The 23,570-nt window shown below is 41.3% G+C and overlaps 1 protein-coding gene across 2 annotated transcripts in view; it reads right to left on the minus strand.

Annotated features, from left to right (window-relative positions):
- KIF13B (kinesin family member 13B) overlaps positions 1–23,570 on the minus strand; it is a 203,025-nt gene that overhangs the window by 123,904 nt on the left and 55,551 nt on the right. For both annotated transcript variants that reach the window (XM_070480651.1, XM_070480650.1), the window contains exons 3-6: positions 10,993–11,005; positions 4,956–5,016; positions 3,259–3,351; positions 1,864–2,044 (exon numbers count right to left, since the gene is read on the minus strand). In XM_070480651.1, the coding sequence (XP_070336752.1) occupies positions 1,864–2,044; positions 3,259–3,351; positions 4,956–5,016; positions 10,993–11,005 (348 nt within the window). The remainder of the gene's footprint in view (positions 1–1,863; positions 2,045–3,258; positions 3,352–4,955; positions 5,017–10,992; positions 11,006–23,570) is intronic.

The following is a 23,570-nucleotide window of genomic DNA, read 5'->3' on the forward strand; positions in this document are numbered from 1 at the left end:
TGTAAGCCTCCTTTACAATGTAAAAGCATTACTGCATTGATTTCATAACTATTTGTTTCCAAAACTCCCAATCTGACTGGATAAAGATGTGGTGCATATATACAATGGAATATTACTCAGCCATTAAAAAGAATGAAATAATGCCATCTGCACAAACTTAAGAGTGTCATACTGAATGAAATAAGTCAGACAGAGAAGGAGAAATATTATATGACATCCCTTACATGTGGAATCTAAAAAGAAATTTTACAAATGAACTTACAAAATAGAGACTCACAGACTTAGAAAACGAACTTACGGTTGCTGGGAGGAAGGGATCACTAGGGCGTTTGGGAAGATCATGTACACACTGCTACATTCAAAATGGATAACCAACAAGGACCTACTGTGTAGAACACAGAACTCTGCTCAATGTTATGTGACAGCCTGATGGGAGCGGGGTTTGGGGTAGAATGGATACGTGTACGTGTATGGCTGAGTCCCTTCACAATTCACCTGAAACTACCACAGCGTTGTTCATCAGCTACACCCCAATACAAAACAAAAAGCCTAAAGTCTGAAGAAAAAGAAAAGCTCACATCCTGTCCACTGTGAGCTCTCCATCTACGACTGCATGGTGCCTGGCACACAGGGGTTGCTCGATAAATGTTATGTGAGGTTTTGAATAGAAACACCAAGTGCCAAGGATTCCGTGGCAGTGCAGAGGCCAAGGTTCTATTATATATCTGGCTGAGGAACTGAGATCCCACAAGCCACGTGGTGGAGCCAAAAAAAAGAAGAAACTCTAAGTACCAATTCAGTCTCATTCAGAAAGGCCTGCAGATGGTTATCATTGTTAAAGAAATCAAGAGGCCAGTGAGGAGTTGATCAGTTTGGTTTTCTCCTGATGGAGGGTCACTGACTTCACTGCTTCTAAGACCAACTTTCCTTGATCACCTTTTTCACCCAGACATAACTAGATGTGCCCTAGGCATCCTCCACACTTTCTGTAGGCCTCAGCTCACGTGGCTCTCTGACCTCCCCAAAACTGTTCTTACAGTAGTAAGCCACAAGCTGCGGTTAGTATCTGTTTCTTTCTCTCCATTGTTGCACTTCCTGAAAATCTGAACTCTGAGAACTCTGTGCGATGAGCAGATTTCCTCAGATACCCCCTTATCTTCCTCATTAGCTCCAGTTATGACTGAAGAGTGACGCCATCATTTTTGAAGGCTTTCTAACACTTTGAAGCTACTTCTTTCAAAGTCTATGCCACAAAAATGATGAGGGTCAGAAGTCCTTAGTACAAATCACAATGTTAGGGCTATGAGGTTAGCGCTGTTGTATTAAATAAAATCAATTTAAACACATGAGTAAAAAATCAAAGTCTAGGCCATGAAATGGGACAGTCTTTTCTCCTTCTGAGCAAAATTAAAATGAACCCTCTGAAAGTCCAGGTTTCACTATTTCTGATTATGCCTCTCCCTCACTCCACAGCCTGCAAACAAATAGATGAATTCCATCCAAAACTTCTTGTTTTAAAGCAAAGAAACACCCTACTTGATTAAGGATACCAGTTATCCTGATATGCAGTAAGTTAACTATCATTACATATTTTTTCTTTGTGGCTTTGAATATATCTGAGAGAGGCGGTATACAGTCCAAACACATGCCACTCAACCATGCTTCCCAGTCCAACTCAGCCCAAGTTCAAAAGCCCAGAACTGGCTGCAGGAAGCCACTTAATAAAATTAAAAACAAATCCCAAAGACAGGAACTAGATAAATAACTCTACTAAAGTTCAATATAAAACATTTCACTTAAGCCAATTCACAAAGTCTGTTTTAGTCTCTAATATCATAACATTCAAACCTCAAAGTCATTTACCCTTTGGGATCAAGAAGGTCTCTAACTTTTTCATTATAAATTTCCATGTAGGACACTTCTACTTTAAAACTCTGCTCTTCATTTTCCTCTTTCTGGGTTCGCTCAAAGAGCCCACTGCAGAGTCTTGGGATTAATCCAGGTTGGTCAGCTGTGCCCATCATGGTGTAAGATTTTCCAGATCCTAAAAAAGTGGAAATCATAGTTATTACTGTCTCCTTGAGAAGTTTAAATACACAGCCCTCTTTCCATTGCTCACAGTAAAACCCTAGCACTTAGGAAAATGTCCAAAATAAGGAATATACCCAAATACCATGATGACACTCATAAATAGACTAGGTTTCCTATTTGTACATGTAAAAGTCACTGGTACACATTCTTTAGGAAGAAAAACAGAAACCTTCTTTAACCACCCTTATACTTAAAAAAAAAAATTACCTAAAATGACTGAAAAATTGTGAGGTCTGAATAGTTCTCTAAAATTGAACTGGAAAGATCCATATGATGAAAGCTATGTGCTTGCTCCCAACCACTAATCATAGCACACAAAACATATATGCCATCTCTGCAGGCCCCAGAGCAAATTAACTCTCTACCACTATCCTCTGGCAACGGCATAGAAATCAGAGTCATTTTTCTTCTAGTACAAATTTATTTTCTCCGTTGCACCAAAAATACATGTTCATTAGAGAACATTTACAAGACATGAGAAAACAGAAAGGAAAAAATTAAATCACTCAGAGTCCTGAAAAGAATTTTAAGTCTTGAATATATCACAGGCATTTTTCTCTTTAAGAACAAGCTATACGATAAATCCTGATAAAAATGTGTGTGTGCATCAGTTGCACAGTCATGTCCAACTCTGCAACACCATGAATTGCAGCCCACCAGGCTCCTCTGTCCAAGGGATTCTCCAGGCAAGAATACTGGAGTGGGTTGCCATTTCCTTCTCCAGATAAAAATGACTCCTTCACTTTTGTTATTTTAATTAAAAAAAAAAAAATTTTTTTTTTTGTTTTTTTGTATTGAGGTATATGGCCTGTTAACAATGCTGATGGTTTCAGGGGAACAGCAAAGGGACTCAGTCATACATACACATGTATCCATCCTTCCCCAAACTCCTCTCCCATCGAGGCTGCCACGTATCATTGAGCAGAGTTCCTGTGCCATACAGGAGGTCCTTGTCGGTTATTCATTTTAAATATAGCAGTGTGTACATGTCCATCCCAACCTCCCTAACTGTCCCCTTCCTTTCGTGTTGACCACAAAGGTACAGAAGTCAAAGCACTCCTTTATCAATCATAACTGCTAAGATGCTAGCAATATGTATTCTTTTTGGTATTTTCTTTGTTAGAATTGTTAAAGCTTTAAAAAAAACATAGATTATTTAACAATTACCAGTCTGTCCATAGGCAAAGATACATGCATTGTAGCCATCAAAAGCATTCTGCAGGATATTCTCACCAAGGCACTTGAAAACATCATCTTGACCTGAAAGAGAAAAACACAGAGAAAACGGATATTTTAAGCCAAAACCACATATGAACAATTAAAAACAAACAAAACCCTCAAAAATGCGTCTTTTTTTTTTTTCAGTTTGTTTATCTACCAAACAAGATTTTTAAGCTTGATGAATGCTTCTTTGAAAGCAGGTCATTTCTAGTTAGCATATGACAGAAAATGAGTGAAAAGTTCCTGATGATATGAACTTGAATAAAACACTGGCCAAAAAAATAGACCAATGAACCTCTATTTTATAAAGAATCTGATATATATGCTTGGGACCTGGCTGGACCTGAATTCAACTATGGACCACTCAGCCAATGCTTCTACTGAGTGCATTGTGAAGTTCAACACAATGGTATGTATCAAATTCCCTCTCCTTTTCCCTCAATGAAAATGTTCAATTACAGATCAGCTGGGAGAGGGAGGAAGGTCTGGGCCATTTCTTCTAGCTTTCAATCATGAACATAAAGAGTAGGGTCAGATTGCCTTCACAGGCTAAATTTAATGTGTCAATAATCAAGTGACCTGGACAAACTGTTTAACTTCTTTGAGTCTTGAAAATAATATGGAAGAATTGGATGCTGTTATGTTTGTTATATTTTGTATGCTATAAATAGCATCCCATTGTGCCTCATTTCCTAACTAATTTACCAGGTTAGTGCATCACCACAATTCTGACACGGAAGCAATCCTTTTTTTTCCCCCGGGCCATGCCGCATGGCTTGTGGAATCATAGTGATCCGCAATCAAACCAGGGCCTTCAACAGTGAAAGCATGGAATCGTGACCACTGGAGTACCAGGGAATTCCCTGAAGCAATCCTTAAAGTCGTCACTGGGCCCAGCCAGCCCAAATTAACCTCAACTTCTTCAAACAGCTGTAGAATGAACTGTTTCTCATGACAAAGGTCAATAAGACACTCAATATTTAAAAGATTTCTTAGGAAACAGTCGTCACAAGCAATTAGGAATAAAAAAAATATAAGACTGCCACTGTAGTCTTTTTTAGATTTTTTTTTTTTAACTAAATTTGGCAGTCGCTATAGTTTTAAACCTGTAGTGAAATGGGGCCTGAGACAGTCATCACTGAGGAGAATAAAAGAACAGAATCCCAGAACAAATTTAGAGGGAATATGGCATATTCCTCTCCACTAAAGAGGAAATAGGAACACTGAAAGCCTAAGCGATTTATTCAAAGAGATGGTCAGGACTGGAGCTTGGTATTAAACTCAGGGTTTCCTTTCCTTCTTGGCTAGAGTTCTCTCATTTCACCAAGCTGCCTGTCTTGACCACATCACCAACATCTAAGGGAAGCAACGTGGCTACTGCATGCTATGGTCCCACATAAGGCCCGGCATTCATTTAGGATAACCTCAACTGTGAGCCCTGTTCATCTAACTTCACCATCTTACACCACCAACACTGCACTGTTCATCTCCCATTTTCCAATTGAGGTAAACACTCTTAACAGCAAAGACTGGAGGAAGGTCGCTGTATAGTTTCTAGAATTACACCACTATGAAACTTTATAGAAAACATATTAAAACACCTGTCTATGTTATCAGGAGTTAACAGGATGCTGGACTCTTACCTGCATACTTTTCTCTGACAGATTCATCCATAGACCAGAAACAGTGATCATATGCAAACACCTGTTGAAAAATAGAAATAATGAAGTATGTGTTAAAAATAAATCGTAGCCAATGGGAATGTGCCACACGACTCAGGGAACTCACAGTGGGCCCCGTAACAACCTAGAGGGCGGGGCTGGGCAGGAGGCTGGAGGGGGACTCGGCGGGGGGGGGGGGGGGCGGGCACATGTGCACCTGTGGTCACTTCATGTTGACATATGACAGAAAGCAAACCCATACTGTAAACCAATCAACTGAAAGTAAATATTTTTTAAGAAAACTATAACATACTCATGATGTTATAACAATGGCATAACTCTGCTAACATGGTTCATAACACTGAAACAAAAACAACTCGCTGTCTTACAATGGAGGTCAGTCATTTACAGGACAGTCTTACAAAGACAAAGCGTCCTGCACATAATATAGATCTTGAATTCACATGGAAAACTCTTTAAAATGTGATGTGAAAAGGGAGGGGGTTACAAAGCAATACATATAATATGATGACTATTAAACACACGGAGTTACATATATAAAGCTCATTACTGTGTGTTAAGATTACTGATATCTTTGCTTTCTTATGTATTTATGTATTCTCTACAGTCTTACTATTCTTCAGAGAAAACAAATTTTTTTTAAAAAATGTAAAGGTGATTACCACAGCATACTGAAAATGCAGATTCTTTAAATAAACTATAACAGACCCATAGTCAATATACTACGTAGCTTTAAGAACATAGAAGAAGGGCTTCCCTGGGGGCTCAGACAGTAAAGAATCCACCTGCAATGCAGGAGACCTGGGTTTGATCCCTGAGCTGGGAAGTCCCCCTGGAGGAGGGCATGGTAACCCACTCCAGTATTCCTGCCTGGAGAATCCCCACGGACAGAGGCGCCTGGAGGGTTACAGTCCATGGGGTCGCCAAGAGTCAGGCATGACTGAGCGACTAAGCACAGCACATGAAAAAGTCTGGACCATGATCCCATCTTTGTACAAAAATCGCACACACCAAAAGTAGGAAGACTATACAATGGAAATACTGGTAATACATAATGCTACTTTGTGAGATACCACAAATGATTTGCCTTGACCTTTTATGCTTATTACTTTCTAAAATATGCTCTTTTTTAAGCAATCTTTTAAGTCTTTTTCACTGACTATAGTTTTAATTTTTTGGATTTCATGTTCAATAATTTAGTCTTTTAAAAAGTTTTAAGGATAATTGCTTTTCAATTCATTTCAGTTTGCCCTTCAAACCCTCCCACGTTGAGTGTGCTGCCTCACTTCCTGATGACAGTTTTCCTCTTGGCTTTATAGGTCAGTTTGCAAGCACATCTGAATTGGGAGCTTGTTTTATGGTTTACGTGATTGCCTGCCTCGTTCCTCTTCCTTTGGCCACCTTTACACTGCCACTCCTAGCTGCTGAAGCCCAGGTCTGGGTCTTTCCAAAGCCCAGTGTCTCTGCTCCCTCCTATTCATACAGAAATTAGCTCAGTATGCATATGTGTACATGCTCGGTCGTGTCCGACTCTGTGACCCATGGACTGTAGCCCGCCAGGCTCCTCTGTCCATGGAATTCTCCAGGGAGGAATACTGCAGTGGGTTGCCATTCCCTTCCCCAGATCTTCCCAACTCAGAGATCAAACCCCGGGTCTCTTGCATTGCAGACAGATTCTTTACCATCTGCACCACCAGGGAAGCCCAATTAGCTCAGTGTTGGTGGCCAAAAAGCCTTTTTTAAGCCTTCTTTCATGATGGAGCCTCACCCAAATCAGTTTTTCACATGGATGAATTTCTCAGGTCCTTAACCACATCAGGGTCCCCTCTAGTCTGCAAGGGCTGCACCTCTGAGGACCTGGGTCTGATCTCAAGGCCCAGTAAACACACTAATTCAGCCCCAGGCTTCTGCAAGCCCTCGAAGTGACATATGTTGTTTTTGAATACAAGGAAATGATTTTTAATATTTTTAAATATGTTATCTGTCCCTGCTCTGAGTTTGGAGTTGGCAGAAGAATGTTTCTGTGTAAACTCACAAGGCTGTCTGGACCCTAAATCTAAGAGTTAAGTTTTTTAAATAAGAAAATTAGATTAGGTTGGTAAATGAAGTATGCATGCCTATATCCACCTCCACCTGAAATTAATTCAAAATGATGGAGGGAGTGAGGGAAAGAGCCAAAAAGGGAAAGAAAGGAGGCAAGGAGAGCAAGTTTTTGAAAGTTAGATTGCTCGTCGATACGTGGACCAGGAATTGAGAAACCCTGAGAAACAGCTGCAATGAGACGGATGGTGGGTAGAGTGGGAGGACCATGGAAGAGCACAGGGCAAACAGCTGCAGGAGGAGATGGCTGCAAAGCTGAGAGCAGCCCCGGGAGGATGCCAGGGGCATGAGTGGTCGGGGCCCCGGGGGCAACCAACTGTATGACTGGCTAGAAACACCTTTAGTGCAAGGAAGGATCAGAACACCCACATCTGTGCAAAACAGTGACACCAGACATTTGTTCCCTGGGGTGGGACAGTGATGCCGAAGCAAGGATAAAAAGGGTTACGGAAGTTCAGTATCTGACAACACCCCCAAAGAGGTGGGAGGCCTGGAGCCCAGCAACTACCACCCAGCCTCAGCACTGTGTCATACATTACTAATCCTCAACACTTCCCCAGAGCTAACCATGTGTCTATCAGCAGTTGAGGCTCCCTATGTTAGCAATTCCCCAACAGGGAGAGGAGTACATCAAGGCTGTATATTGTCACCCTGCTAATTTAACTTATATGTAGAGTACATCATGTGAAATGCCAGGCTGGATGAAGCACAAGCTGGAATCAAGATTGCCAGGAGAAATATCAACAAGCTCAGATATAGATGATACCACCCCACTGACAGAAAATGAAGAGGAACTAAAGAGTTTCTTGATAAGGGTGAAAGAGGAGAGTGAAAAAGCTGGCTTAAAAACTCAACATATAAAAAAACTAAGATCATGGCATCCGATCCCATGACCTCATGGCAAATAGATGGGGAAAAAGTGGAAACAGTGACAGTTTCTATTTTCTTGGGCTCCAAAATCACTGCAGGTGGTGACTGCAGCCATAAAATCAAAAGATGCTTCCTCCTTGGAAGAAAAGCTATGACAAACCCAGCATATTAAAACACAGAGACATCACTTTGCCAACAAAGGTCCGTATAGTCAAAGCAATGGTTTTTCCAGTGGTCATGTATGGATGTGAGAGTTGGACCATAAAGAAGTTAGAGCACCGAAGAACTGATACTTTCAAACTGTGGTGCTGGAAAAGATTCTTGAGAGTCCCTTGGACTGCAAGGAGATAAACTTGTCAATCCTAAAGGAAATCAACCCTGACTATTCACTGGAAGGACTGATGCTGAAGCTGAAGCTCCAATACTTTGGCCACCTGATGAGATGAGCTGACTCACTGGAAAAGACCTTGATGCTGGGAAAGACTGAGGGCAGGAGAAGTGAGATGGTTGGATGCCATCACCGATTCAATCGAAACAAGTCTGAGCAAACCCTGGGAGACAGTGGAGGACAGAGAAGCCTGGCATGCTGCAGTCCATGGGGTCACAGAGTCAGAGACGATTTAGCAACTGAACAACAACAGTGAGGGGAAAGAAAGAAGAAGGAAGATGGTCCCAAAGGACCGTGGATCAAAACTTCCGGTGGGAGTTGCGTTTCAAAGAACCTCTGTCAGCAGGGTGAGATTAAATATAGTGTAAAGCTCAGATTAAGTTTCTTCTGCTCCAGCTTTCAGCTCTCATGTCTTATCACTTTTTTTATTCTGCTCTTACCAAGGTTAAGTAGAGACCATCCCAAGTCTTTGCTTGCTCATAAGCTTAGCTCACACTTAACCATCCATCTGAGTGCACTTCTCAGAGATCAGGCTCTACGTTGCTCTCTTCTCCCTATTACTACAGGTTTTTCTTTTCTTTTTTTAAATTTAGGGATTTCTTTAACAAGTCTTATTCTTAATTCAAGTAGAAATGATAACCCTATATGCAAAACAGAAAAAGAGACCCAGATGTACAGAACAGACTTTTGGACTCTGTGGGAGAAGGCGAGGGTGGGATGTTTCGAGAGAACAGCATGTATATTACCTATAGTGAAACAGATCACCAGCCCAGGTGGGATGCATGAGACAAGTGCTCAGGGCCTGGTGCACTGGGAAGACCCAGAGGAATCGGGTGGAGAGGGAGGTGGGAGGGGGGATCGGGATGGGGAATACATGTAACTCCATGGCTGATTCATGTCAATGTATGACAAAACCCACTGCAATGTTGTGAAGTAATTAGCCTCCAACTAATAAAAATAAATGAAAAAAATAAAATAAAATAAATTCGAGTAGAGAACTAACAGCAACAGCTGATACTACATGGGAGGCCCTAGGATACAAAGAAGTCAAGGACCTGGTGGCTAACAGGTGTGGGGGAGCTGGCAGCTGAACTCAGCCTTGGAGCCCATGTCTGCTCCCCACCTGGGCTTCCCAGGTGGCGCTAGTGGTCAAGAACCCCCCTGCAGGAGACTTCAGAAGCACGGGTTCGATCCCTGGGTTGGGAAGATCCCCTGGAGGAGAGCATGACAACCCACTCCAGCATTCTTGTCTGGAGAATTCCATGGAGAGAGGAGCGTGGAGGGCTACAGTCCATAAGGTCACAAAGAGTCGGACACAACCGAGCGACTTAGGACGCACGCTTCTCCCCGCCAGGCCCTTCAGCAGAGTGGCTGAGCTCTCCTCCTCAGTAACAGGAAGGCACCAGAGCCTGGCACAAAGGTGGGAACTGGGGATGCTAAGGTCTTGTTTACTAACAACACTGAATGGTCCTCTTTAAATTTCAGCTGTTTTGTAAATTATTACAGGTATCTTCCAGCCATGAATTTCCTAAAGCAAACAGGCCCCTCTTTTTTCCCCTAAGTAAATATTTGTCCTTATTTTTTAAAAAAATTTCTTTTCAAGTAACAGAGAAGAAACACACATTGATTATAGCAAGGCAAATAACACAGAAGCATAAAGAATAAAGGACTCCCATTCACCAAGCATATTTCTCCTTAGAGGGAACCACTGTTAAGAATGTAGTGTTGGCCCTTCCACATCTTTGACATTAACAGATTTTCTCTAAATGGTAAGACAGAGTTGAATTAAATAAAACATGAATATTTTTAAAACAGTCACGTAATGTTTCTTCACATCATTACTGCAATAGCCAGCCTCTGCTCCATCAGAAAATAAGAAAACAAAGATAATCCAGCCATCTTTTCACACAAAAGATAAAACTGATCAAATTAGTTCTATTATGTGTAAAGAAGTCAGTGCCATATTCAACTTTTTTGTTTACTCATTCAGAGTCCCAATAGCCAAGTCTATACATACTTCAGCAAAAGTAATATTGAAGGAAATTACTGTTTCACCACAGATTCTAAAACAAAACTCCAATTAGGTAGATAAAAATATAAATTTCCTGGAAAGTTCCCAAGAATGATCAATACAAAACACAGTCCTTGTCCCTACTCTGGTACAACTGTATTCCTAAGAGACACAGGAACCAAAGTTTCATGAGAATCTGGGCTCAAAGTTAGGATGAAAGCACATTTCCCTGAGGAAGCTGTGGGCCAGGGCAGGTTTCTGTTGGCCTGAGACCGTGTCCCCGGCTGTCCCAGGAGCACCATGGGTGAGTCTGCTAGTACTGGTTCTGACCGCAGCTTGGAACGAGAAGTTCCCAGCCAATCTGTGGTGACCATCAGGGTGCAAAAGGAATCTGTGTTGTAGTTGCCAGGAGACTGGCCAGAGTTGGTCAAAGTACAAAAACAGCTTTTCCATAAACCTCCAGTGCTTCTTACGCCAATAAATGGCTTTGGATTTATGAATAGGCTGATGGCTTGCATTATTTTTTTTTATTTTAAAAGTGAGAGTATTTTTATTTTTCAGAAGAAAATACCAGTACAAAAAAATACACACATACAACTTGAACAAGCATAATAAACCAAATCTCTTACCTTTGGTTGGCTTCTGAGTTCCCAAAAGAGGTGTCATCATTGACATGAAAGAAAAGAGTTTAAAAATATTTTTTGGTTAGAAGGTGCCTTTTGAAGGGTAAAATGATAATAAGTATTTACATGATATTTATTAAGAACACAAAATATTAACTTTGAAATCAAACAGCAACTTGAAAGAAAGGATAATTAATGTCTACTAACTAGTAAGATAGAATGCTAATTATAAAGAACTAACTTATATCTTTCAGGTAGAAGAAAGATTGTCTGAGCACTAGATAATTTTTAAAGTCCTAATATTTCTGCCTTCTACATTTTGCTTATCCTTGCCTATGATTTGTAATATAAAAATATTCTTCTTAGCATCTGATTTCACTTCCAAGTAGTTTCCTTTGCTCTGATAAAGCAGCAGCTTTCTCTCTCTATAGAGGACCTTCTACAAAAAAAGTTCTGTTCTAAGGAAAAAAAGGTTAAAGGAACAACTAATTTTTTTGCTAGTGAGTGACTACTAACTGAATTACTCACTTATTACTTATTCCTCTATGCTGACTCAGGTGCCTCCAAACTCCCTTCCTCTGAAAAGGCCACTGGCTTACATGGCCTCAGAGTATAAGAATATAACTTAATCCAGTGTAATTCTGAGACAGTTAAACTCAGAGAAGGGCTTCCCTGGTGGCTCAGTGGTAAAGAACCCAGCTGCCACCGTGGAAGATGCAGGAGACTCAGGTTCCATCACTGGGTTGGAATGTCCTCTGGAGGAGGAAATGGCAACCCACTCCAGTATTCTTGCCTGGAGAATTCCATGGACAGAGGAGCCTGGTGGGCTGCAGTTCATGGGATCACAGAAAAGCTGGACACAACTTAGAGACTAAACGACAACAACAAACTTAGAGGAAAGCCGTAAGAAAGGCACAAAGAGCTCCACGCACCTGAGCTCACCAACTGTTAACACAGTCACAACTGCCATGTCATCGTCCCCCTCCTTCTCTCCCCTCCTGTTCAGACACAGACACACACACACACCCCTGAGGGTAAGTTACAGACATGCCCCTTCAGCCCTAGACACTTCCATGTTAATCCATAAAATCAATGATGTTCACTCCACAACCACAGGAATAACTGGTCTTTCAGAGGATCAAAAAGGCAAGTCAGACCTGCAACTTCAAAGAAAATGGTGCATGGAAATGCTTCCCTTCAATTGTTTGGATATCTTGTGCCTTTTCGCATAAGATTTTCTTTTAAATTTAATATTCATTTGTATGGAAAGATTTCAGGTCTGAACACTAAAACGCCAAGGAAAGCAGCAAATGAGTGACCCTTGTCTAACAGATTTTAGAGTAACAGCCAATACTGTTATGACTATTGTGTGACTAGCACGTATAATAGAAAATAATTTTTCTGGGATGAGAGATATGGGGAAACGCCCCAACAAAAAGACTTGGGAAACACCAGCAGAGGCGACTGGCATATGCCACCACATTTTTGTAGGTCTTTATAAGCAAAGCAGAATCTCATCAATTTCAGAAGGCCCAGTTATAAACCCAGTTGGACGTAAGAACAGAACCAGCATATATGAGATGCCTATGTGAGGTCAGGTATCGGGTTGGCTCAAAAGTTCCTTTGGGAACCCAAAGGTTCTTTGGGCCAACCCAATATGCTGCAAGCTACTTCACTGAATCTTCACAGTAACTTTGAAAGGTGCTATTATCATTCCAGTTTTACAGATGAGAAACTGGAGGCTCAGAAGAGTTAAATGACCTGTCCAAGTCACAATAGTAATCAGTGATAGATCTGGGATTCAAAAGTAGGTCTTCCGATTCCAAGTCCATGTTTTCTTCTTCTGACACACGGGTCAAAACAGCCTCATCAAGTTTCTCCGAGACTTAAGAGTCTGTGAGTCATACATTAACAACTGCTCCCAGTAACAGAAACATTTCCCAGTGTATTAACTTCCTCCATTCTAATTATGACCCAATAAAAGGCCACCATGCGGTGCTTATGCCAGTGTAAGTTTACTTATTCATTATATTTATAAAAGCTCCAGACAATCTTTGCTAGGAGGAAAAATAAGATGTTCAGTGTGATATTTCCATTTTAGGTAAAATATTTTTATACAAATACCAGCTCTTCCTAAAAGACAATTGACAAATACGAAATTCAACAATACATGACACACAGCAGAAGAATCTGTGGGACTAACCTGAATCCAGGACATGATAATAAAAACAGAAACAAACCAGTAAATTAATTACAGAGCTAAGTTTCCAGCTATGGCTCCTGGTGGCTACAAGAGCAATGCTCAAATAACCTGGAGTCACTGGAAACCCAAAGATGTAATTACAGCTCTGTACAAAAATAAATAAGTAAATTAATGAATTAAACAAAACCTTTCAACTTGTAGCTGCAATCCAATAAGGCAATGCCTTACTACTTTAAAATCCCTTATTTGGAAACCTCAGCTATCCAGATCACAGTGGAGATTTAGAGGAAGCAAAGAAAACCAGTCCCTTGACCAGAAGAGATCGAGTAAAGTAGAAGGATGAGAGTCTGAATTTCTGAGTTTCTGTTGCTGTTAAACTCATTTTGAACTTTCACACTTACAAAAAGTTCCATAAATAGTACAAAGAACTCCTGTGTACTCTTCACCCTATAACCCAAATGATAACATCTTATTAAAACTGCAGTTACAGTGATCAAAAGCAGGTAATTAACCATCAACACAAGATTTATGAAATAATCTAGAGCAAGCCTTATATAAATTTCTTCTCAACTGCCCTCACTGATGTCCTTTTTCTGGTTCGGGATCACACATTCATGGAGTTGCCATGCCTCCTCTAACTGGGGGTGGTGTGTCTCTCATAACCCTGACACCTGAAGGGTATTAGGCAGTTATTCTGTAGAATGTGCTCACTACAGGTCTGTCTAATGCTTCCTCCAGGCTAAATTCAGGTTAGGCATTGTGGCAGGCACCACAGAAGCCCTTCTAAGTACATCAATAACAGAAGGCCATCACTATGGAAGACAGTATGGAGGTTCCTTAAAAAACTAAAATATGATCCAGCAATCCCACTCCTGGTCATAGAACCAGACAAGACAAAAACTCTAATTTGAAAAGATACATGCACCTCAGTGTTCCCAGCAGCACTATTTCCAACAGCCAACATATGGAAGCAACCTAAATGTCCATCAACAGATGAATGGATAAAGAAGATGTGGTACATATATACAATGGCATATTACTCAGCCATCAAAAAAAAAAACTAAATAATGCCATGTGCAGCAACATGGATGGGCTTGGAGACTCTCACACTAAGTGAACCAAGTCAGAAAGAGAAAGACAAATATCACATGGTATCACTAGTATGTGGAATGTTTAAAAATGACACAAATGAATGTATTTACAAAACAGAAATAGACTCACAGGCACAGATAACAAACTGGTTACCAAAAGTGAAGAGGGGTATACAAATAGGAAATCTGGGATTAACAAATAAACACTGCTAAATCGCTTCAGTTGTGTCCGACTCTATGCAACCCTATGGACTATGGCCCACCAGACGACTCTGTCCATGGCATTCTCCAGGCAAGAATACTGCAGTGGGTTGCCACTCCCGTCTCCAACAAATATACACTACTGTATACAAAATAAACAACAAGGTCCTACTGTACAGTACAGGGAACTATATTCAGTATCTTGTTAATAGCCTATAATGGAAAAGAATCACTTGGCTGTACACCTGAAATATTATAAATCAACATTTCAATTTTTAAAAAATACCAGAAGGTACATGATGATATCCAGATCTCACTACTGATGATGGTAACTCTGATCATGTTATAGTTGTATCCACCTTTCCACTGTAACATTACTAGTTTTCCCACTGTAGCTTTTCTCAGTGTCCACTGATGAATCTTGCATACAATTACTGTTCCCCAAATGCGGTCTAGTCACTAAGATGTTAACAGCCCAGGTGAAGCAACATACACAGATATGGTTTTTAGAAAGAGGGTGGCTCGGGAAACGGCAAATGATTTGATTATAAATTTTGGATAGAACTGTTTCTATGAATAAGCCACTCACCTCCTTCTTTTTACTGGCCTGGGTTAGGGGCTTATGCCCACTTCTCTTTTTAATAAAAAAGTACACCATAAAATTAAACTGAATTATAGTCCTAATCTCAGACTGCCACAGTAGAAGAAGAAACTTAGTGATGATTTTATATAAATTTGGAAATTTTTGTTAAAACTTCTGACCATGACAAAAATAAATTTTGAGTCCAAAAATAAGCCACACAGTACTGTGTTATGTGTAAAACAAGCTATACCAGAACGATGAGTTACAAATCAATTACTGCTATCAACTACCAAAATCAAACATGACATCCAGATCTCATCGACTCTATTAATTTTAAAGATTTAAGTTTCTGAAACTTTCATAAATTGCGACATCTGGAATCTGTTTTGCTAAGATCCCTCTCCAATCCACTCTATAATGGCTGTGTACATCACAAAGAGTTTATTCTAATACGGCCACACTACGTAATGATACTGTTTCCTTTCGAGACTTAAACTGGCAGTACCAGCAACCAAACAACAATCTGTGTGACGATCAATCGTTTTTCTTTGTTGCCCCTCCCCCACTGTCAGTCTTTTCCACGTCAAGAATAAAGCTGACCTGACAAAAATTCAGACACTGACTAGATTCACAGAAGAAGCTTATCAATCTCTGCTTATCTGGCTAATGTTAAGATGGACAATTAAAAGCCCTAGTCATTGTTTCCTCAAAATCTGGAATACTACAACCAATTGTGAAGAATAAACTTTAAAATCATCATTGATAAAGTTTTCTGGAGAATAGTATTTGGATGTAGAGGGGTTTAAAAAATGATACCAGTGAAAGAATAAATCAAAGAACAGAAATACATAGCCTGGACCAGGGAAGACTAAAAGACGACAGGATGCCACCTCAGGTAGGATCTAAGGAGAACGTTAAAAACAAAAAAAGGGAGAGCTCTTTAACCGAAGAATAATTAGCACTGGGTTAAACAGCCAGCTCACCATTAGTGGAGTTATCTGAAGAGAGAACAGGAAAGCATCTGCTGAGGATGTTGAAGAAGGAATGAGAATTACTTGCACAACTCTGTGTTTACAATGAGAAAGCAAACATCAGGCATTCGACAAGTTATATTTCAGCATTCCTATCAGGGCCACGGTGCAGAGCGCCCGCACATCAGAGCTACAGGTCGAGCATCACCTCCCACGCAACTCCCTTAGAAGGTCCCTCCTCCCTGCATCCCACAAGCCTGCATTCGGGTAAAGCCACTCCCTCTGACAACTCTATTTGTTCAAGCCCTACTCATGTGGGAAAAGCTCAGATCAAATTCCATCTCCCTCGAGACCCCCTCCACAAGAACCCCAAGCAAAAGTGAGTCTTCCTTCCCCCATTTCTATTAGCAAAAACTCCCTACAGATCACGTATCGATGTCACATGATATAAACTTTCTAATGTTAATATAAATGGATTATCTCCCCAACTAGACTACAAGCTTCTGAAGGACAGAGTGTGTCTTCCAGAGTTTATCAGTGTCCAACACAAGGTTTTCTGCTTATTTAGCGAATGTTGTTTACAGTCCCTAGGTGACCTGGCCTCGCCTTCTATCTCAACCATCTTCCTTTCACCCTCACTGGCCTTTTTCTAATTGGCCCAGTGTACACAGCTTCCTAGTTTACGGGCTTTCACTCGTGGTTTTTTTCCTACCTTGAAATCTTAAGGCTAAACTCATTTGTTATTACTTAGCTTATTATTTCTCTACATGTATCTTTCCTGAACATCCCATCTAAGTCAAGTCACTCATGTTACTCTCAATCACAATACTCCTAATAGAATAAAAACATTTCCACCACCATCCAGGCTCCCTAAAACCATCCCCCAAACATAAAGGAAACAAGAAACAAATACAAATTCTATCTTCAATGAAACTAGGAGATAATTACACATGAAACATATTACACAAAGGCAGAAGACACCTCCAATGCAGGCAAGGAAAGGAGAGGAATGAGCGGCGCTGAGCACCCCAGACAGCGGGGAGGGGCGCCTGAGGAACAGGAGGCGCGTTCAAGTCACTACCTCTCATATACGTCCTCAGAGAGACTTCTTTACATCCAGGGAAAAGAGAGTTTTGACAATTTTCTATTAAAATCTTCCACCCACACAAACGACACTTGGTTGAGAACAGAGGGGCATTCCATGAACACAGTCACTGAACCACAACTGGCATATTTCCCAATCACAGAACTTTAGAAAGATGAAACCTCCAGTTAACAAATTCCATAAATTCAAATTACTATACATTGAAATTGCACCAAAGAATACACCATTAAATAATCATTTGCAAATCACCTGCTTCTTCTCATCTGTTAAACACATAAGCAGAGTAAGTTTTAAAACACTGTCCACTTTTACTACAAGAAAGTTTAAAATCTAACCAAAGAATTATATTAATCTTGATTCATTTGTGGGTTTAATAAAATACATTTCACATGCTATGTTAACAGAGAAGTACACATTCATTGTAAAAATTAGATGTGAAAATAACATCAAGGTGTACACAGAGATTAGGATAGACTACTAAAGCACTCATTGCAAGAAAATGCTTATAAATTTTTATTTCAGTATTTTTAGTTATCACTGGTTTTCAATTTTATGAGTCTATATTTATCTAGTTTCCCTGAATGGATTAATGTGATTAGATTTCTCTGGAAAATTTTTTTTTTTTTTTTACTGAGTATGAAATTAACTCTCCAGTTCTCTTACCCTTTCAGACCCAGATCCATATGTCAGGCTCTAAACCTGAGGGCACATACTCAGCGTTCACAGGCAGTACAGCTCACAGCTGTATTTTGCTTAATCATTACAATATTGACCAAAAACAGAAAATCAGAAGATTTCACATTAGAATCCTCCTGAAAATTCAGAAGATGTGGAAACGCTAGGCCTAAACGTGCACATGCAGACCCTGGTTAGACCTGCACTGCTGTGCCTTCCACATGGATCTGCTGGTAGGCAGGTGGCTGAGTTTTAAATTCCTGCTATGAAGAAAGCAGAAGAGGGTTTTCTTCACACTCAAAGAAAACAGAGACCTACAAATTCATACCAATAAAGACAATGTTTCCAAATCTAATCCCAAGAACCTAAAATCAAGGGCCACCACAATCTGATGAGGACTACCCTATAGATTCTCCCCACCCTAGTAAAGAATACAGTCCCCTTTTATATCCCAACAAAGAATCCTAAGTATCAAATCCCAAAAAGGAATCCTAAACACAAATGTCACTTGGAACGGTAATGTCATTAGAATTGTTGCTGTTTAGTCACTAAGTCATGTCCAACTCATTGTGACCCATGGACTGTAGCCAGCCAGGCCCCTCTGCCCCTGGGATTTCCCAGGCAAGAATACTGGAGTGGGCTGCCATTCCCTCTCCAGGAGATCTTCTCGAGCCAGGGATCAAACCCACGTCTCCTGCATTGGCAGGTGGATTCTTTACCACTGAGCCACTAGTAGCTATGAAACAGAACTAAAGGTGAAGTTCTTGTCCTCACTATAAGCAGTGGTAGGTCTACAATTCAGACTTGAGTTGGAAAGCCTGGAGGCTTCAAGCGGGGAAGAGCAAACAGAAAATACCGGTGCACCTACATTTCTGTTAGGTCCCGTCAATACTGTGGTGTTGATCCATGATTCAATGTTGATCTGAGGTTCAAGTCAGCCAGTGGGTTGAGAAAAACTAAAATTTCTAACCCATTACTATAATTCCTCCCCAAACTCACTGCTTAGCAAAGACTTCTTTCCTTATGTGGAAATTCAATTTCCAAGCATTCTCCAGCTAAACAGTTCACTACTCACAAAGGTCTAAACTGCCTGGTGAACTGAAGCCTTCAGCGTCTACCACCTTCCCGAAGGTATGGTTTTCATCTGTGAAATGTCTCTCCAACCCATCCCCTTTCCTTCTCAAATTCATTCTTTCACTCAGCAATATTTACTGAGTACCTGCTAAAAGCCAGATGCTAATGTGGTGCTAGAGAAACTGCGCTGAACAAAACCCTAAGAGCAGGACGTCCCTGGTAGCCCACTGGTTAAGACTGCGCACTGCCAATGTAAGGTTGCAGGCCCAATCTCCGATTGGGGAACTAAGATCCACATACAGAAGCCAAGAGGTTTTTTTAAAATCCTAAGAGCCTTTTCTTTACATCTGTTTCTTTTGCTGTCTTACATATAGGGTCATCGTTACCATCTTTCTAAATTCCATACATTTGCGTTAATATACTGTATCAGTGTTTCTCTTTCTGACTTACTTCACTCTGTATAATAGGCTCTGGGACAACCCAGAGGGGAAGAATGGGGAGGGGAGTGGGAGGGGGGTTCAGGATGCGGGGGGTGACTCATGTCAATGTATGGCAAAAACCACCACAATATTGTAAAGTAATTAGCCTCCAATTAAAATAAATTATTTTTTTTTAAATGCTAAGAGCTTCAATTCTTTTACAACAGAATCAATGACTGAATGTGTAGTAAGTGCTATGAAAAAAAATAAAGCGAAAAAGGGGGAGAAAGCTGTAAGCAAGAAAAGCTCTTCACAGCATCACCTTTTCCCGCCTGTCCTCCTCCCCCAAGACCTCATGCTTCACACACGCGTGTACTTGTCGGTCCTGCAGGCCTGGTGATACTTGTACTTTTCGTTACCTGTGTACCTCTCCACTCTTTGCCCTCGTGATAACCTTGTCCTTCAGAAAACAGTCACCTTCTCTGTCCTCCTTTAGGAACCATCACCTCCCCTAGGCCTTCTTTTTCTCAGCAAGTACTGGAGCTGTGTTGCCTCCTCCTGGACTCTGAGCTCCAGACAGCACAGGGCAGTTTCGCTCTCCTCCATCTCCCCAGCGCCTGACGTTAAGTAGGCACTCCACAGCGCCTGCTGGCATTTACCAAGACGTCATGAGCTTGTCTCAATTGCTCAGTAGCTAACTTAGCTCCTGGTTTACCCTGTCCCAAGCTCTCTGTAACTCCTGACACTCACCCAAAAAGCCTTAACTATTAGATATATACAGTAATATACCTGTTAGACCAGTAATTAGAATTCCATTTAGCACCAGATTCCCTGGTGGTTCAGACAGTAAAGAATCTGCCTCCAATACAGGAGACCGGGGTTCAATCCCTGGGTCGGGAAGATCCCTGGAGAAGGGAATGGCAACCCACTCCAGTATTCTTGCCTGGAGAATCCCACAGAGAGAGGAGCCTGGTGGGCTATAAACCCCATGGGGTCACAAAGAGTCGGACACGACTGAGCGACTAACATACACATACACAGCAACTATTCAGAATATACTTGAAATGTATATTCTTGAAAATATACTTGAAAACATACTTGAAAAATGCTTCCAGAGACAGAACAAAACAGAAGCCAAGCTTCTCTCCACAGATGAGACTAGGGCCTACAAACCTAATACCATAACTGTAATGTAAGGTTATGAGGGCGGCCAGGTGGCTCCATTTGTTGTGATCCACACAAAGGCTTTGGCATAGTCAATAAAGCAGAGATAGATGTTTTTCTGGAACTCTCTTGCTTTTTCAATGATCCAACGGATGTTGGCAATGTTATCTCTGGTTCCTCTGCCTTTTCTAAATCCAGCTTGAACATTTGGAAGTTCATGGTTCATGTACTGTTGAAGCCTAACTTGGGAGAATTTTGAGCATTACTTTACTAGCGTGTGAGATGAGTGCAATTGTGCAGTAGTTTGAGCATTCTTTGGCATTGCCTTTCTTTGGGATTAGAATGAAAATTGACCTTTTCCAACCCTGTGGCCACTGCTGAGTGTTCCAAATTTGCTGGCATATTGAGTGCAGCACTTTCACAGCATCATCTTTCAGGATCTGAAACAGCTCAACTAGAATTCCATCACCTCCACTAGCTTTGTTCGTAGTGATGCTTCCTAAGGCCCACTTGACTTCCCGTTCCAGGATGTCTGGCTCTAGGTGAGTGATCACACCATGGTGATTATCAACCCTAAATATTCATTGAAAAGACTGATGCTGAAGCTTTAGTACTTTGGCCACCTGATGTGAAGAGCCAACCCATTGGAAAAGATCCTGAGGCTGGGAAAGATTGAAGGTAGGAGGAGAGGGGACGACAGAGGATGAGATGATTGGATGGCATCACAGACTCCATGGACATGAACTTGGGCAAAGTTCAGGAGATGGTGAGGGACAGGGAAGCTTGGTGTGCTGCAGTTCATGGTGTCAAGAAGAGTCGGACATGACTTGGCAACTGAACGACAACAACAGACGAAACCCCAAGTGGGATAAAATATAACTCACAAGACACCCTATGTCACTTCTGTTCCCTTCCAGCTCATCAACAAGATGCGGTACAAGCTTTGGGCAGGTATCTAGGTGATGAGCCTCATGTCTGCTCTGTGTCTTAGCTGGTGGAGCTGAAAAGGATCCAGGGTCAGCACTTAAAGGATTACTGACCTGCCCTGTGAGAGCCAGGAAGCAGTGGGGTCAGGATTTGGACCAAGGAAGGAATAAGAAGTGTAATTAAGACACAAGAGTAAAAAAAAAAAAAGGACACGAGTATTATATATTTGAAATTTGCTAAAAGGATAGATATTACAAGTTCTCATCTCACACACACACACACAAAATTGAAACTGTGTGGTGATGGATGTAGTTTTAACGACTTACTGTGCTGATCAATTTGCAATATATACAAACATCAAATCATGATGAAACTTAATATAATGTTCTGAAACTTAATATAAAGTAAAAATCAATTACATCTCAATTTTTAAAAAGAGGAGTAATGTGCTTCCCAGTAGGCACAGTAGTAAAGAATCCACCTGCCAATGCAGGAGACACAAGAGATTCCAGTTTGACCCCTGAGTCAGAAATGGCAAACCACTCCAGTATTCTTGTCTGGGAAATCCCATGGACAGAGGAGCCTGGTGGGCTACAATCCATGGGATCCCAAGAGTCAGACATGACTTAGCTACTAAACAACTGAGAATTGAAAAGGAAACATTTGATCTTAAGGTATTTATTAAAATGGATCCCTGAGACTTTTTCTTACAATGATGATTCAAAATAAAATAATGTGAGTGATCTTTTCCCTTGTCCTCAGTCGTGTCTTTGCGATGCCATGGACTGTAGCCCACCAGGCTCCTCTGTCCTTGGAATTCTCCAGGCAAGAATACTGGAGTGGGTAGCCATTCCTTTCTCCAGGGGATCTTCCTGACACAGGAATTGAACCCAGGTCTCCTGCATTGCAGGCGGACTCCTTCCCATCTGAGCCACCAAGCTGTCTGCTATAGGATCAGTGCTCAATGTAAGTCCAAAACTCTAGCTATGACAGAGTTCTAACTGGCTGTAGCTTTCATGCCATAAACAAGAAAACTGCACAAAAGACATGAAGCAAATGTTTTCAGACAATGGATAAGAGGCAGTGTGGGGGAGTAACTCAGAGAGAAGGAAAGCAAGTGAACTGGGCCCTACAACTGCCCAGGCTTCCCACCTACAGATGCTAGGGACACCAAGAGGAAACCAAGGCAGGACATGGTGGCCTGAGCAGAGATGGTGGAGACTGAAAAGCTGAGGCAATGGGGATTTGCTGGCCAGAGAAAAGGAAGCAACCCAGAGGAAGAATTCTAGGAATCTGCAAGGAGTTTCCTTTCAGGTTTGACTCAGTGCTAAACGGCACATGCAGAAGGTAAGGCCCCAAAAGGCCGTAAAAACCATCCAGGAAAGAACTACTGTGGCAGAAGCGGCTGTGCACTGAACAGTTTTCAGGGCTCAGACAAGAGGTACAACCAGCCACAATGGAAAGATCTTCTTGAACACCGAGGCATTGGTTTAGAGCCCGGAAACGTCACGGTTGAGGAGTCGTGCTACACTTGCCCTACAGTAAAGGCTCTTCTGGCCCCAGCCTAACAAAGCTCAACAAGTCACGATCCAACTGATCCAGGAGTAAATAACTCACAAGGGCTTCCAAGGTCTCGCTCACACCAATAAGAAGTGGGCCAATACCCTCATTCAATTTGGACTCTTCGGACATGGAATCATGTAGACACAAGCTTAACACAGAGTTTTTTCTCAAGGAAACGATAACTGAGCACCAAGCCCTACATTAAGTACTTCATTTTCATCACAGCAATCCTATGAAATATCCTCATGTTACATCTGAGTTACTTAGCATTCAGAAATTAACACAGCTGGTGGAAGTGGAATTAAGATTCAAACTGGTGTCTGCCTGCTTCAAAGCCCCCATTCAAGCTGCTGCTGGTGGCAAATTCAAGGCACTCAGCCAGCCGCTTTCCCAGGTCAAGCACATGGTGAACATCACTAACGAACCACAACACTCCTGTTCTTCATTAAAAGAAACTTCATCCGGGGCACCCTCGGAGGGAAGTGCTGAAAGCATTAAATATTATTTAATGCTAAATGTCAGAGAATAAAGCAATAAGAAATACGATATTTGGCTATAACTTGGAAAATTAAAAAATATACGTCACAGGATGAACAGAGTACTTTCAC

The sequence above is a fragment of the Odocoileus virginianus genome, chromosome 18 (genome assembly GCF_023699985.2).
Source record: "Odocoileus virginianus isolate 20LAN1187 ecotype Illinois chromosome 18, Ovbor_1.2, whole genome shotgun sequence".
Taxonomy (NCBI): Eukaryota; Metazoa; Chordata; class Mammalia; order Artiodactyla; family Cervidae; genus Odocoileus; species Odocoileus virginianus.